This window comes from Tupaia chinensis, unplaced genomic scaffold (assembly GCF_000334495.1).
Source record: "Tupaia chinensis unplaced genomic scaffold, TupChi_1.0 Scaffold000054_1, whole genome shotgun sequence".
NCBI classification, from domain to species: Eukaryota; Metazoa; Chordata; class Mammalia; order Scandentia; family Tupaiidae; genus Tupaia; species Tupaia belangeri.
In genome coordinates, this window is record NW_006159512.1 from 3,286,928 (window position 1) to 3,305,036 (window position 18,109).

General features: G+C 36.5%; 1 protein-coding gene and 1 pseudogene across 4 annotated transcripts in view; one reads left to right on the forward strand and one right to left on the reverse strand.

Annotated features, from left to right (window-relative positions):
- The window catches only part of BLTP3B (bridge-like lipid transfer protein family member 3B), a 110,125-nt gene that overhangs the window by 39,850 nt on the left and 52,166 nt on the right, over nucleotides 1-18,109 (reverse strand). For 3 of the 4 annotated variants that reach the window (XM_006141376.3, XM_006141377.3, XM_014591725.2), the window contains 5 exons: nucleotides 16,931-17,111; nucleotides 12,963-13,046; nucleotides 9,766-9,948; nucleotides 8,386-8,504; nucleotides 4,053-4,194 (listed from right to left, as the gene is read on the reverse strand). In XM_006141376.3, the coding sequence (XP_006141438.1) occupies nucleotides 4,053-4,194; nucleotides 8,386-8,504; nucleotides 9,766-9,948; nucleotides 12,963-13,046; nucleotides 16,931-17,111 (709 nt within the window). Of the gene's footprint in view, nucleotides 1-1,796; nucleotides 1,853-4,052; nucleotides 4,195-8,385; nucleotides 8,505-9,765; nucleotides 9,949-12,962; nucleotides 13,047-16,930; nucleotides 17,112-18,109 lie in introns of those variants that run through there. The other variant, XM_027775668.1, reaches the window with a different exon arrangement.
- On the forward strand, nucleotides 1,390-1,786 carry LOC106736028 (60S ribosomal protein L37 pseudogene; annotated as a pseudogene).

The window sequence follows — 18,109 nt, forward strand, 5'->3', positions numbered from 1 at the left end:
ATCAGCTCAGCCAAGAAGGCAGCCAAGGAAGAGACCAAGAGTTCAGGGAGGTTGTCAGCTAAACCTGCTCCTGCGAAAGTGAAGAGGTAAAAATGGCAACAGGGAAGAAGAGTCCACCCTCTAATGAAGCAGGCAAGAAAGAAGTCAAGTCTGAGTAGCACCACATACCATGTTTTATCAGTGGTCCCTGTCTCTCTTCTTGTACGATCCAGAGGAATATTTTTATCAATGATTTTGTAAATACAAGTTTTTTTAGTAGCTCTGGAAACATTTTTAAGAAGGAGGGGAACCAGCAGTTGGCATAACGGCTATGTCGCTGGACTCCCACGTAGTTGACCACGGTTGGAGTCCTGGACCCAGTGGCTTAAACTCATGCCGTACACGTGTGCTTGTGTGCCCAAGATCCCAAGAGGAGAATGAAAGGGAAGGGATTGCAGCATGACTATCCCCCCAGGGGGGAATGATTTCTCATTCTCTGTCTTTCTCTGTCTTTCTGGCAAGCACATGTGCCCTATAACAAAAACCTCTCAAAAAAGAGGGAAGGAATCCCAACTCATTCCATTTTTTAAGTATAAATGCTTTTAGGGGTGGGTGGTAGTTTTTATATCCTAAATACAAAGCATACTAAATGGCAGTTGGGAGTCACAGTCATGCATTTACTGTGTCTTAAATATTTTTAATTACTTCTATTATGCTTTTTAGTAGTATTGTTTCCTAAAGAAAAACCACTCTTTGATTGTTGCTCTCCCTACTGGAATTGTGTACACTCTGTAACATCTTTGGTCGTGGTGGTCCAATTTTTCTAATAATTTTGTTAATGTCTTGAGAAAGATTAGAGATTTGAGTATGAAGTATATATGATACTAAATTGTGATTTGGTAGTACTTTTGTAACATTTGAAGACAGTGGCACTTGATATCCTCTTAAGAAAAATTTACCTACAAATTTGAAGCTGAAATGTGACTGGAATAACTTAAAAAGAATCATGATACTTGGCTTTTTAACTTTTCAGTATGTATATTAAGAACTGAGTACAAATTGAAATTATTGTACTGCTCCTTGACACAACCAATAAACCTGTTCCAAAAGAAAAGTTCTGTGGCCAGCAGTTAGCATAATGGCTATGTTGCTGGACTCCCATGTAGTCGACTAAGGTTCAAGTCCCAGACCCAGTGGCTTAAACCCATGCCGGGTGCGTGTGCGTGCATGCCCAAGATCCCGAGAGGAGAAAGGAGGAGAAGGGATTGTGGCGTGGCCATCCCCCCTGGGGGATTTCTCGCTTTCTGTCTCTCTCTCTCTGTCTTTCTGGCGAGTGCACGTGCCATATAGCAAAAACCTCTCAAAAAAAGAAAGAAAGAAAAGTTCTTTGGTCTCAGCCACAGAAACAAGATGACAAAGGGAATGTTATCCTTTGGGAAGTGTCGCAATAAGATACACACATTGTGGCACCGCTATGGTTCTAAAGCCTATCACCTTTAGAAGTTGGCCTGTGGCAAATGTGGCTACCCTGCCAAGCACAAGAGAAAGTATAACTGGAGTGCCATGGCTAAAAGACGCAATACCACCAGGACTGGTTGAATGAGGCACCTAAAAATTGTATACCGCAGATTCAGGAATGGATTCTGTGAAAGAACAACACCCAAACCCAAGAGGGCAGCTGTTGCGGCATCCAGTTCATCTTAAGGATTTCAACGATTAGACAGGCAATAAATATTCTCAGTTAAAAAAAGAAAAAAGAAAAAAGAAAAGAAAAGGAGAGAACTAAATTCAATTACCAATTTCTTGCGAAAATGCTAGGCAGATCTCCTTGAGAGGAAGGATGCATGATTTTATTCCCTACTTTAATCAAGTCCTAGAACAGAGGTTGATGCAAGGTAAAAACTCAAGTATCTCTTAAATAATCATATGAATACACTCTTTTTTATAGCTCTCCTCAAATAAACTAATATTTACAATTATAGATTATATCACTTTCTAAAATCCACATTTAGTTCTTTCATAAAAGCCCGTTAGCTTGCAGAACATCTTGGTGAAGATCTTTTATTCTAAAAATTCCAACATATTTTACTTGTACCAAAGCAGAAAGTATGAACATCTTTAGACTATATTAATTTTAGGAAAATAAATACAAGGTATAGGATGCCAGTGGAGAAATAACACTTAACAATAACCTGAATATGATTTTTTTGCTATGTTACTCATTTATTCATTTACTTTCATTTTGTAAAGATTTATTGAATGTCACCTACATTCTGTGTATTGTGCACAAAAAATTAAAAAGAGCAACAGGGCACAGTCCATTTCCTTAAAAAGTTCAGTTTATTTCATCAGACATTATCTAGAGAAAAATTCTAATTCGAGTCTATCAAAGACATGCAGTTGTGGTGTGGAAGTGCTTGTCTTGGGAAATAGAAAGGAAATGGCATGCTAAGAAGATTGTATCATGTTTTGCAATGCAAGGAGAGGGAATCTCCATGTACAGACTAAGTGACAACAGTAGCCATAGAGAAGACTAGAGAACAAAAGTAGTCTCCAAAGCCAAAGCCAGAGTACAGAAAGAAAGAATCCTACGGCAGATCTGGGACTGAGTACACTAAGCAGTGGGAAGTTCTATCCGCAATTTCCAAAGAGGTCTAGGTAAGAAATAAATGATTGGAACCAGTAGATGGTATAATGGTTATGTGGTGGAACTACAACATAGTTGATCACTTTTCAAATCCTAGACCCAGTGGCTTAAAACTCACCCCAGGTGTGTGTGCGTGTGTGGCCAAGATCCCGAGAGGAAAACAGAGAAGGGACTGTGGCATGGCCATGCAGCGTAGCCATCCCCACTGAAGAGTGATTTCTCACTTTCTGTCTCTCTGTCTTGGGTGAGAGCATGCGTCTTAAAGCAAAAATCTCTCTAAAAAAATTTAAAAATGATTATGTAGCTACTAAAGATATTTAAAATTAGTTTGTAGGAATCTTGGACATGCTCATATCATGAAGGGAAAGGAACACAATGCACATTACATATGTAAAAGAAACATTCCATTAAAAATAGGAGTAACAGGGACTAAAAGGTGGCATGGTGGTGATTAAGGTGCTGGACACTCCCACATGGCTAACTGGGGTTCAAGTCCCAGACCTGGTGACTTGCTTTCTCTCTTTCTCTGTATCTCTCTGGTCAAATTAAAATAAACGAATAAATAAATTAAATTAAATTAATATTTTTAAAAATAGGACTAACAACACTATATATTAGCTATTATGCAATGAACTGTGTCATTCAAAATTCATATTTAAATCCCAATCCCCAGAACTTCAGAACGTGACTATATTTGGGGAAAAGGCCTTGGAGAGATGATAAAGATAATGAGTTCCTACGGGTGGGCCTTAGTCCAGTATGAATTTTTATTAACTATACAATGCCAGAGTTGTTTACAAATAAAAATCCATGTAATTTAATGTATCCAGAAAAATGTAAGTACCAGAAGTCACCCAAAATACACACATTTGGGCACTTGAAAATAGCTGAAGAAATTCTCAATAGTTAAAAGAACAACTTTACTCATTCTTTAATGTAGTTATATGAGGAGTTTTATACAAAGCTTAAATATTGGGTCACCAGAAAAGTCATGACATATCATATTTTGCATAGACTTTCCTATGTAAAAACATGTCATGACTTTTCTGACAACCTAAGATAAATGGAGTTTTACTAAAAGAAAAAAAAAGATCCGATTCTACAAATAATACAATTCTCATTTATTCCTGCACTTAATAATTAACAACTATGCACAAAAATTAGTCAAACTTGATGAATAAGATGAATCTTGAGTACCACATGATCCTGCCATTAAAAAATACTATAAATTAGTGACAGATCAGAACATACGGACAAAAGACAATATGTAAAGATGCTATACTAAAGTTCTGAACCACACACAATGGATAAGAGTAAAGAGCAACAAACACTTGCTCCATTTTTCAGATTTATAAAACTTAAAAAACATAGTAAGGAAAAAATATTTTCTAAATAATGGACAAATAATAAAATAGAAAACTCTTACTTGGAAAATCCTTTCCATCTGGGTAGTAATATTCTGTAAATTCTATATAAATAGCTGACATATCTTGTGGAAGATACAGGGATTTTTTATTGCAGGAAATCATACTTTTGGGGGAAGAACGATATTGTTCTGCTGTAGACACCTGAAAAAATAAAGTTTACTTAAGTCACACTGGATAAAGCTCTTTCCAAAGAATTTATACAACCTCGATATCACTTAAAACTCTTTTTATAACTTATCCCAGTAATTTGCTAATGGTTCTAGCACAGCTCTGTTATATATTTAACTTTATGCTTTTTTTTTTCTAGAAAGATTTTTGCTATAGGGTATGTGCTCGCTCGCAGGAAAGACAGAGAAAGAGAAAGCAAGAAATCATCCCCGGAGATCATGGGGGCTGGCCACACCACAATCCCTTCCTCCTCCATTCTCCTCCCGGGATCTTGGGCATGCACACATAAGCACACAGCGTTGAGTTTAAAGCTGCCGGGTCTGGGACTCAAACTGCAGTCGACTCTGTGGGAGTTCAGTGACAGAATCATTACTCCATCTGCTGGAACCAACTTTATGCTTTATTTTTTGCATTTAAAAAAATATATAATTATTATTATTACTATTTATACATTCAATCGCTGGACTGAGGTATATATCATGCTAATATATCATGCTCTTTACAGTACAACTCTGCTTTTTAAGACAGAGTGTCGTGGGGTCTCAATCATCCTGCCTAAGCCTCCCAGATAGTACTATAGGCATGAGCCACCACTTCTGGCTCTTTTCAGATAGTACCTATGTTTCCTAAGGCAGCTTTGAGCTCACAATCCTCCTGCCTTTGCTTCCCGAGCCATTGGGGTTATGGGTGCATAGCACCACCCGCTCTCCCCGACCCCACACTCAAGTTGGACGGGGAACTGAACCCAAGTCCCCCTTGTGGTCCCAACCTGCAGAGCAGTCTCAGTGACTTGTGCCACTGTGACTGGACCAGATTAAATTGACCTTAAAATAATATCTACCAACTATTGGGAACCAGCAGTTAGCGTAATGGCTATGTCGCTGGACTCCCACGTAGTCGACCGCGGTTCGTGTCCCGGACCCGGTGGCTTAAAACTCACGCCGGGTGCGTGTGCGTGTGCGTGCGTGCCCAAGATCCCGAGAGGAGAACGGAGGAGAAGGGATTGCGGCGTGACCATCCCCCCTGGGGGGTGATTTCTTGCTTTCTGTCTCTATGTCTCTCTCTGTCTGTCTGGCAAGCGCACGTGCCCTACAGTGAAAATCTCTCAAAAAAAAAAAAAAAATCTACCAACTATTCAGAAACCTCCATGACATATTTTGGATGCTTACCAATTAAAAAATCATTGTATAATAATCCTTGAAACTTGTTATTTTTAGCCTTAAAATAAAAGATAGAAAAATAACAATAATGATCTTCTCTCAGATATACAGATAAACAAATGACAAAGTCAAGGCAGAGATCCAAGTCCTCAAGGCCAGAACACTTCCTCATTTTTTGTGTTGTTTTGTTTTGTTTTTAAGTTTGTTATAGGGCTCACATGCTTGTCAGAGACAGAGAGAGGAAAAGTGAGATAAGTCTTTATCACAGAGAGATCCCCAGTGCACTGCAAGATATTTAGCAACATCACTGGTCTTTACTCAGCCATGTGGGATCCAGCTGCCTTAACCTCCACACAACCTGCTGGCCTACCCAGTATGGTCTTTACAGTAATTCTTTATCACAATTTCTCTATTTTTTAAAAAATAATAGTTAAACATTATACATAGTTTTAATTTGGGATAATGAAAAAGTTCTGGAAATGAATAGTGATATTCTTTGCACAACAATGTGAATGTACTTAATGCCAATTTATAGTACACTCAAAAATTATTATAATGGTCACTTCTGTTATATTTAGCACAATAAAAAACTCACAAAATAATATAATTATAAACACGTTCATCAAATACTTCCTAAATTGTTTTTTTTAATGACTACTAGTTTTCTGGTTCTGGTTACATTTTTTTACTCTCTTCCCAAAAGAGTTTATTTGTAAATTCATCAAATAAAAGTACATACTGTATTTTCTCTGAAATTTTGTGAACAAAGTTTATCTATTTTATTTATTTATATGAGTTTAGTAGGCCCAGATAAGTGTCCCAAAGTTTTTTTCATTCATTACATACAAATGTGTACATTCTTCATATAGATTATTTTCTCAAAATCTATTTATGATTCTTCTTAAATTGTTAATCAAATATTTTTAAGATTTTTACAGTCTTCATAAATTTAAGACAGTTTCTTATATTAGCTAATTAAGAAGTTTCTGTATATATGGAAATAAATCATTATCAATTCAGTTTCAACTTGTTTTAATAAACAGCTCATTTATTTTTCTCTTTAATAGTAAAAAAAACTTATTCAAATTGCAATGGATACTTTATTTTCTTTTACTTTTTGTTTATTATGTTTTGTTTTTAGTGTATATATGTAGAGTTTCTTTATTGTATTTCATTCTCAACCATTTGGGATTATGTATAATTCTTCATCACTTCATATGAATTTATTTAAATCTAAAGATTTAAAGTCTGTACTAAAAACCTTGTGTATGGGGGTCAGCAGGTGGTATAGTAGTTAGGGCTCTGGACTTCTACATGGCCAACCATAGTTCAAGTTCCAGACCCAGTAGCCTGAAACTCAGGCTGAGAGTGAATGCGTGTGTGTCCAAAATTCCAGGAGGAGAATGGAGGAGAAGGGACTGCAGCATGGCCATTTATATTAATATATTATGCATATAAAAAAAGGAATTTGCATGATGAAAAAATAACTGTTAAATCTGTACTTCTCAATAATGGCAGTACTGATTTTTTGGGCAGAAAAGTTTTATCACAGAGAATCCCCAGTGCATTGCAGGATGTTTAGCAGCATCACTGGCCTTTACTCACTAGATGTCAGCAGCACCCCAACAATCAAAATTACCTTCAACATTACCAAATGTCCCCTGGGAAACAAAATCTAAGTTGAAAATCACGAAATTAAATAAAAAATTATCAAATGAAACTAATTCTCAAAGCAATAGGGTTATCAGAATAAACCAGAACATTTATAAATGATAATATAAATCTGAAGCCCTTTATTTTATTTATAAAAAATAGGTCATATATTCAATTGTGTTGGCCTCGAGGACTGTGACATTATACCAGGTTGTGTGATGACAATCTGAATAAGATTGTTAGTATAAATGGAACAGATTTCTTGGTTATAAAATTATGTTCACAAGTAAATAATGCTTAATAGCTGAGTAAAGCAAAAAAAAAAAAAAAAAAAAAAGTCAGTTTCTTCCACAGAGATCATTGTGAACAAGAAATTTGGCCTCTGAAGAGAGGTCTGGCCTTCATCTCTGCTCCTAGTAAGTAAGTAGGAATTGGAATTTCCTTTTTGCAGTGGGCCCTCTTGGACCATAACTGATATTTTATGCTAGTAAGACGATTCATGGTGGAGCTGGTCAAACTTGATAGTCTTAGCTGTGTTTAGATAATGGGGGCTTTGGTCATTTGCTATCCGTTGCCTATATACTGAGTATAACCATAAATAAAGTATATTTAAAACAATACTGACAGCCTAACAAATCCTGAGGAAAAGCTTGACATCTGGGACCCTCCCAGACTATCCTCCCTGGATAGCTCTTTCTACAGCAGGCTGGTGCTTATTCTTTCAAAATTTCCCTATAAGAAGTACAACTATGAATGTAATGGATTTCATTTAAGTTCTGTGACTCTTTCCAGTGAATTACTGAATCTTAGGGTAGTTTTAGGAACCTCCTCAAACTTAAAGTTATTATCAGAAATCTTTGACAGAGTTGGCAATCTGAAGAACTTTGCCTTTAATTTCAGTTTGGTTAATTCTGGGTAACTATACGAACAAAAATTTATGAACTGATATGTTCTTTATTTAAAATTTGCTAGAGGGCACATGTGCTCTCCACAGAGAAAGAAAAAGAGAGGAGAGAGAGAGAGTGAGCACCACCCAGGGGGATAGTCATGCGACAATCCCTTCTCCTCCATTTCTCTTTTAGGTATTTTGGGCACATACACATGCACCTGGGATGTTTCTCAAGCTAATAGCTCTGAGACTCAGACCACATAGTCAGCCATGTGGGATCCAGCTCCTTAACCACTAAGCCACCAGCTGGCCCTGAACTGATATTTTCCATACCATTTAATTTTCCCATTTCACATTACTGGTTGAGATTTTTTTAAATAAAATTGTGGCATGAGTTATGAGAGTCGATTCTATGAAGTATCTAAAGTGTTTATGAAAATATTTAATTTAAATAGAACATACCTGGTATATATTGAAATCTGCAAGTCTAACCACAACAGAACTAGACATTAGCTTAGCTTTTGAATGTTGAGATAATACTGAAGGTGTTTTTGAAGTCCCTTTCTGGGTAGAATCCTTCTCTGTAAGAAAAAAAAAATACCTTCAAACTTATTCAAAATTACTTTTAATAGTCATCATTTTTTATTACTATTTTAAACTTTATGTATTTCCTCCATGAAAGAGAGAGAGAACCCACACACACACCACCACCACCACCACCATAGAGTTTTGATATCAAGATCCATGCCCAGCCTTTAGCCAGTCCCCAGTCATGGGCACGCATACAACCAGTGTACAAAGAGAGGTCTCTGGACCTGAACTGGGAAACTTCTCATGTGGGATTGCTCCCCAGAATGCTCCATTTTACTGCTGTGCCACCATTTGTCCCTCAATTGTTCTTTTAACACAGATATCTACTAATTTCTAAAGCAAGACTGTTTATGTGAAAATACTTCTCAATTATAAAATGAGAGCTAGCTGGTGGTATGGTGGTCAGGATGGCTGGATCTCACATAGTTGACTGCACAGTTCAAGTAGCAGACTTGATGGCTTGAAAAACAGGCCAGGTGCATGTAAATGTGTTCCTGAAACCGTGAGAGGAGAACAGAGAAGAGATTGTAGCATGGTCATTCCCCCGGGGAGTGCTCTCTCATTCTCTCTCTCTCTTTCTCTCTTTCTCATTCACTCTTTGCTCTTGCTCTCTGCCTAGTGAGCACACGTATCTGTTAGAAAAAAATTATAAAATGACACAAAAATGTAAATTATTATAATTATCTTTCAGTTTTTTTTAACTTGCCACAGGGAGGAGAGAGAGAAAAAAATGAGAAAGCACCTCCATGGGGAATGACCACACCACAATTCCTTCTCTTCCATTCTTCTCTCAGGATTCTGGACATCTGCGCACATGTGCTTGGCATGTTTTCCAAGCCACTGGGTCTGGGACTCAAGCCAGTCAGTCAGTCATATGGGATTCAACCGCCTTTATGGCCATACCACCAGCTGGCCCTGATGATTGTTCTATTGTTCTTTAAACAGGAATCATATCAGTCAAGTCACTTTCCTACAAAAACTTTTAGCTGGAATCTTGTTTAAAAAAAAAAAAAAAGAGAGATCATCTAGCCACTGAAAATTCTGGAAAATTTCCTGGATATTATTCTTACCATATATATTAATTTCAAAAGTGCTTTGATTCATGTCTATGTTGGTTGCATGAAAGGTGCATGATTTTAAGGTATTAAAAATAATACTTATTTACAGGAAATATCATGTTGGGATCACACACACAACACATACACACAAATTAATTAGGGGAATGGCATAATGTTGTTATAGGTAAAATACCTGTTTGTGTGTGCTGGGGAGAGGCATGTGTTGGGGATTTAGGAGGTGAACCTACATTATGATCTTTCACAGCCTGTTTAAGCATTTCAACGTTGCACTCAAATTCATGTAACAACTCGTTGGCCCATCCATTCTTTGTTTTGGTTGCATCACTAAAATACATCCAATGATTACAACTATCTCCTGTAAAATGAATAACAGATATTTTACTTTAAAAATCAAAAACTTTCATATAGTCTGTAATAGCAATTTTTCCAATAAGATTTACTCATTTTCTTAAGGGAGTCTTTAATATTCCCAAAAATTCAGTCTTTCCCTCCTCCTTAATACTTGGAAATATAAATAAAACATTTAGCACAGAGGGAAAAAGTGTTACAAGAAAATGGACTAAAGAGGTACCTATGTAGAAGTCATTTGGATGTGGAGTATCACTGAAATTTTCAATTCAAAGTCAGATGACTGGTCTGCCTTCCAAGGATGCTTAATTACTTGGTAAGCTTCCACTGGACAGAATATCACCAAAATAATACCAAAGGGGGAGGAAAATCCTTTCAAATATTTGTTATCAAGTGTCTAACAAAAGCCTAATTCATAAAAATGATAAGATGACAATTATGAAAACATTTAGGAAACCAATAAAATGTTTCAAGATGGGTGTCAAACACAAAAGTGTGTGTGTGTGTGTGTGTGTGTATATATATATATATATAAGCGTGGTCTTCAAAAAGTTCATGGAAAAACTATGTCAGAAATTTTATGGAAAATGCATAAATTTCTAAAATGTTTTGTACCAAAATAAACTCATACTTTAATTCCATTTCTTTTACAAACTTTTTAAACTCCCTTTTTGTAATTTTTTTGAAAAAAATTAGAATTATTTTCAGTTTCTCTGTAGCAGCAAAGAAAAATAGTGTGTATACAAAATGGTTAAGAAAATGAAATACACTCTATGACTTAAAAGTTTTGTCTCCTGGGACTGGCAGGTGGCACAGTGGTTAAGGGCACTGGACTCCCATGTGGCTGACCATGTCATGGCTTGAGTCCCAGACTTGGCAGCTTGCTTTCTCACTTTCCCTCATTCTCGCCCTCACTCTATCTCTCTCTAGTCAAATTTAAATAAATAAATAAACAAATAAAGTTAAATAGAATAATTCTTTCAAAAATAAAATAAAAAATAAGTTTTGTTTCCCAAAATACAAGCAATAACTTTAAAAGTAAAAAAAAAATAAGTAAATATAAATAACTTATAAATTAAGGGGATAGAAACTTAGACATTAAGTCTTCCTAAATAATAGCAAAAAATTGTACAATTTTTTTAGAGAGATTTTTGCTATAGAGCATGCATACTTGCCGAAGAGACAGAGAAAGATAAACAGAAAGCAAGAAATCACCCCCCTACCCCCAGGGGTGATGGCCATGCTGTAATCCCTTCTTCTCCAGTCTCTTGGGATTTTGAGCGTGCGCGCGCGCGCGCGCACATACACACACACACACACACACACACACACACACATGCATACACCCAGCATGATTTTTTTTTTAAGAGGTTTTTGCTATAGGGTGCGTGCACTCACCAGATAGACAGAGAGAGACAGAGAGACCAAAAGCGAGAAATCACCTCCCAGGGGAGATGGCCATGCCACAATCCGTTCTCCTCCATTCTCCTCTCAGGATCTTGGGCACACACGCACATGCGCCCAGTGTGAGTTTTAAGTCACCAGGTCCGGGACGAGAACCACGGTTGACTACATGGGAGTCCAGCAACATAGCCATTACACTAACTGCTGGTACCCCCAGTGTGAGTTTTAAGTCACCAGGCCTGGGACTCGAACTGTGGTCAACTACATGGCAGTCCAGTAATTTAACCATTATGCCATCTGCTGGTCCTCCAAAATTGTACAATATTTAAATTTTGTTAGTTATCAATACAGAAATTATAAACACTGGTTAGTAGAAATGTGTGAACAAAAAAATGACACAAGTTTTAAAGCCCTGGGAAATTTATTACAGTGCTTTGCTTTTCTTATCTGGATGAATTACAAGAACAAAAAAGCCAAATATCACCCAAAGGTAGAGATGGGCATAAGGTGAATTTATTGGGTTGTCAGAAAAGTCATGACATAAAAATATAAAAATATGTCATGACTTTTCTGACAACCCAATACTTAACTTTAGCATTAACAATTCATATTTTTTGCCTTTGTTATTTGGGGAAAAAAATCTATTAGTATATGACTAATACTAAAGAGCCTATTAAAACTAGAATTTTACAAGTTGGCAAAGTTCATTAAAATCTGTTATCCTTTGTTGTACTTTTGTTTTGTTTTGTTTGGTTTGTTTTTTTTCCAATAGAGTACGTGTTCTCACCAGAGAAAGACAGAAACAGAGAGAGAGAAAGTGAGAAATCGCCCCCTTGGGGCGATCGCCATGCTGCAGTACATTCTCTTCCTGAGATTTTGGATACGCATGCACATGCACTTGGCATGATTTTTAAGCTGCTAGGTCCAGGACTCAAACCACAGTCAGCTAAGGCGGAGTCCAACACTCTAACCACCATGCCACCTGCTGTCTCCCTCTTTTCAGATTTTTAACATGTAAATGTATTGTTTAAAAATTCAATGCATCAAGTGGCTGGCTCTGCTGCCTAGTAGTTAAGGCAGCCAGATTCCACATGGCTGACAGTGTGGTTCAAATCCTGTATCTGAAAGCTGAAAAAACACCCTGGTCATGTGTACCCCAAATCCCAACTGAATGAAGAAATGGAGAAGGGACTGCAATGTGACCATTTCCCATGAGGTGCTTTCTCTCTTTTTCTCTCTCTGTGTCTCCAGTGAGTGCATAAGCCTGCAAGCAAATTTTTTAAAAAATCAGATCAATCAATAATTTGTTTTAGGCAAACTAACAAAATAGCAGAAATATATATTCTCATTTTTTAAAGTTTTAAATCACTTCTTTCAAAACTGCCAGTTTCTAACAATTATAATTTATAAAAAACTCCATAAACGTCAATATAAAATGTTTCAATATTTTGTATGGCAATTCTATATTCTTGGTAAAATACTACGAAGGAAAAAATAATAGTGATCTCTTGATCCCTTTTCTCCTTAACAAATTAAATTGAAACAAAATGTTAAAAAAAATTACCTCTGTAATTTCAAAGCAAGATTCATATCTTTTAGATAAATTGTTATACAAACCTGCTTTATGATAGGGATAATAATCTATAGTCAGCTGTGTAAAAGACAGTTGCATAGCCCCTCCAGTAATACGTCTGTTTGACTCTGGGGGGAAAAAAATGGTAGAGTTGAGAAGAGAAAAGAAAAGGAATTATTAAGCAAATATCAGAAATGATAAATTTACCATAAAACATCTTTACCATGCTTGGAGTCCAAGTAGTAAAAACTGTCTCTCTTTTATCACAAATAGTATATTAAGAATTTTACAAAATGTGAAAATTCCAGTAGGTATATATTGAAGCACTATCATTCATCTGCAAGGCACCAGCTAAAAGGTGAGTATACAAGAATACCAGAATCTGTGCCCTCTTCATAGAATTTATAGATAATAACAGAAGTTTTATATTTATAAACCCTGGCTATATGCCAGCTATTGTTTTAAACACTTTAAGAATGTTTACTCATTTGATTTTCATAACAACTTCACGAGATAGGTATCGTTAGTATCCCTATTTTTTTTAATATTTATTTAACTTTATTATTATCATTTTCTAGTTTTGACTGGAAAGATAAACAGAGAGAGAGAGAGAAAGTGAGAAAGCAAGCTACCAGGTTTGGGACTTGAACTATGTGGGAGTCCAGCACCTTAACCACCATGCCACCTGCCGGCCCCAGTAGCCCCAATTTCTAAGATAAAAAAACTGAGATACAAAGAAGTTAAGGCAATAGACCAAAGAAATATAGCTAGTTAAGTGCAGAGCTGACATTTGAACCCAGGCAATCTTAAAAAGTACATTACATCATCCTGCTTCTTACCTCTTAGAAGAAAACAACAGTTCATTAGTTTAAGTAAATTGTCTAAAGTCGTATCATTATAGTAGGTTACAAGTCAGTGTAACCCTGACATAAAATCAAATTTTGAAACTGCATAGGCAAAGTAACTAGGAGTTAAAATATAAACTAAGATATTGCTATATATACACTCTCTATATTAATTTATTAACTCCAATTTAATCTCAATTAGTAGAAATTATAGATCCACAATCCCTGAACATTTCAGAATTTGAATGTTCTAGATTTTATGACAGTAACATGGTATGTACAGGGTATATTATGCAACTTCACTGTTCTGAGGCAGCACTTAGAAATAAAAAATAGTAATTTTGTAGTAAAAGCTACAAATACTTACACTAAGTGGGTAAAGACAATAAATACCTTTAAGTACAACGAAGATCTCAAAAAGTTTGTGGAAAATTATTTAAAAATATATGTTTGTGCAAAGGAATTTATTAAAAACTATGCATAGTTTCAAGATATGCATTTTCCATTAACTTTTTTTTTTTTGAGAGGTTTTCGCTATAGGGCGCGTGCACTCGCAAGACAGACAGAGACACAGATAGAAAGTGAGAAATCACCCCCCAGGGGGAGATGGTCACGCCGCAATCCCTTCTCCATTCTCCTCTCGGGATCTTGGGCACGCACACACGCGCCCGGCATGAGTTTTAAGCCGCCGGGTCCGGGACGCGAACCGTGGTCGACTACGTGGGAGTCCAGTGACATAGCCATTACGCTAACTGCTGGTTCCCCATTAACTTTTTTTTTTTTTTTAAGAGAGATTTCTGCTATAGGGTATGGGCGCTTGCTGGAGAGGCAGAGACAGAAAACAAGAAATCACTCTCCCCGGGGGTGGGGGGTGGGGGGTGGTGGCCACACAGCAATTCTTTCTCTTCCGTTCTCCTCTTGGGATTTTTGGCATACACATACATGCCTGACATGAGTTTTAAGCTGCTGGGACTTGAACCATGGTCCCTCCATAAACTTTTTGCAGACTTCTTTCTATCTATTAATGTATTGGTTCAGGTCAGGTTTTCCTTCCAGATGAGCCTTTCACAAATATAACAACAAGAACAAAAAACTTTCAGAGCCTTCTAGATTTCACAACAGTAGAAAAACTATTATAGACTTGCATTATAAGGGATATATCTTGGTGGATGGGTTTCTCCCTTAAATAAAATCATTCAAGGGTGGTGTAATGGTAACACAACTGGAACCACATGGAAAAGGTCCTGGGTTTATGTCCTAGGACCCCCAAGAGCAAGTTGGGTATCTATGAAGGAATGACAGAGTGAGGAATGTAGAAGGGCTTACAAAATACTTTCTTTGTTCTGCTGCTTATTCTCTACCCAGCTACCTCATTTTATTACTTTGGTTTAACTTTTTCAGATTTTCTTTTCAAATGACTAGAGCAAAAGATGCCAACTGTAAGCCAAAGGACACAAAACTGGACAAAGGAAAGGACAACAAATCCCTCTGCAAATTCCAAATCTTCCTCACCTTTGTCCTTCCACCCTTCTACCTGATAGCTAATACCCAGCTGTCCTGTCTGATGAAGGCAGGGTAACTAGTACTGCTAAGTATTTAAGGCTTTGATATTTACTTTCTCAGCTTTAAAAAATCCAGAACAACAACCTTCATAGAAACAGATTCTGATTCAGGTCTGAGGTATTCGGGTCAAATAGCTCTATTCTTTAAAAGTTATTTAGCTTCATTCTAATGTGTGCAAAGTTTGAGAACCACTATCCTCAAGGTAGGCCTTCCTGTTAAATGCCCTCAACACCTGTGGGCCAGAAACAATCTCTAGCAGAGAAGCAGAAATACTTAGAACCTAGATTGTGGAACCACAAATTTTCCAGTGACCAAAAGCAATTTCCTGCTTATCCTATTACCTGCACATACGAAATAAGGAAAAGTAAGAGTAATAAAACTAAGCAGAAACAAAAATTCCTAACTAGAATTTTTAGCTTCCTAAGTAGTGAAAGGATGGGAGTGACATGATACATGTTAAATAAACACATACATGTGTTCATATGTACCTGGTCCAGGAATATGAAAACAAACCACAATGCTGAAAATGCATGAGCAATATTTATGAATGAAGTATGGGTTATAATTTATTTTATGAACAGTTCTGTGCAACTATAAAACAGTTAATTCAAAGACAAGTGTTATATTTCATCGCCCTCCAAGAGTATTATTTAGTCAGTCTTAAATTTTTTTAAGACTAATTTTAACTTTATTTATGTATTTATTTATTTATTTTAAATTGACCAGAGAGGGACAGAGCAAGAGAAAGGGAGGGAGAAAGAAAAAGAAAGTGAGAAAGCAAGCTGCCAGGTCTGGGACTTGAACTACAGTCAGCTATGCAAGAGTCCAGCGCCCTTAACCGCCATGCCACCTGCCTAACTTTACATTAGCATCAATAGCCAGCAATTAATTAAGCTTAAGCACTAACTGCAAAAGCAAAATAAAATTACCTACCAACATATAATGCTTGAAATTAAAATAATACATCTCACTGATATATCCACATGAATGATAAAATTATGAATTATCTTTTCTTTTTTCTTTTTTTTTTTGGAGAGGTTTTCGCTATAGGGCACTTGCACTCACCAGAAAGAGAGAGACAGAGACAGAAAGCGATAAATCACCCCCAAGAGGGGATGGCCACGCCGCAATCCCTTCTCCATTCTCCTCTTGGGAACCTGGGCACACACACACACGCACCTGCGTGAGTTTAAGCCACCAGGTCCAGGACTCAAACCGCGGTCAACTACATGGAGTCCAGCGACATAGCCATTACGCTAACTGCTGGTCCCTGCATTATCTTTTAAGAACTATCTTATTTAAATTTATTTATTTACTTATTTATTTATATTTATATTTGAACAGAGAGGGACACAGAGAGAGAGAAGGAGGGAGGGAAAGTGAGAAAGCAGCTGACAGGTCCTGGACTCAAACCGTAGTTGGCCATATGGGAGTCCAGTGCTCTTAACCACTACACCATCTTCTGGCCCCTATGACAAAGTATCTTCTAGTACATAATATACATATATATCACTTATCTTCTAGTACATAATACATAAGATAAATAATCCGTTTTATAAATGACTCTAAAAAAATCAAGATGGTTTGAAATATACAAATTTTACCTTTCTCTTTAGCATGAATGTCATCACATATGTGTAGATCCAAATGAGAAATCACTAAATGATGAGAAGTTTCTTTAACATCAAACTCATTAAACAGTCTCACAATTGCATCATTTAGATCAGGAGCATTTGACGTCTGTGGTGTCTTCACTTGCTGGGTAGATGGGGCTACTGTAGAGCTCTAAAAAGATTCCAAACTGCCTTGTCATTGCCAACTTCAATATTTGAAAATTTCACATACAGCAAAACCTAAATATTCTCATTAATAAAGTCATGAAAAATAGGTATTACATTTTCTTTTGTATCAGTAATTCAGTTCCTCTATTTTCTGAATTATGTAAGAAAAGATCTAAAATGTAAAAACCTGGGAACAAGACACAATTTCAATATGAACACAATATTTCAGTACACAATCTAAATAAGAATCCAATATGTTTCAATAAATATCTGAATAGTTTTATATATGTATAGTCCTCATTTTAGAAAATATTATTGCTATTTTTTTCTGCACATTTTTAATTTCATTTTCTTCCATACATTCAATCACATGATTATTTGTCTTACAAAATGGATATTTCAACAGGTGAACATTTCTCCCTAGTACTGTTGATAAAACTACAAAATATCTTCAATAGATAATACCACACCTCTTTGTGCCATTAATGCTTTGCCTCCCTGTCCCTCCCCCAAATGTCCTTCCTTAGACCTTCCTCTTTCACACACAGCATATCTGGTATTTACATCTATATACTGCATTTCTATATCCTTTAGACAATTAGTTTCAGTCATAGAGTGCAGTCACTCGGTATATCTTAAGTGGCGACATACAATGCCTCTCCTTCATAGCATGGCTTGCTTTACTCAGCAGTAAGTCTTCCATATTCATCCACTTCCTGTCAAAAGCCAGGGTTTTGTTGTTTTATATGGATGAATAGTATTCCATTGAGTATATGTGCCACAGTTTTTCTAACTATTCATCAGTATGTGGGCATTTGGGTTGTTTCCATGACTTAGCAATCGTGAAAAGTGTCACAATAAACATTGATGTGCAAGCACTTTTCCGATTAAGTATTCTTCTGTCCTTTGGGTAGATACCAAGGAGTGGGATTGCTGGATCATATGGTAGTTCTATTTGTAGATTTTTGAGGAATCTCCAAATTGTTCTCCACAGTGGTTGGA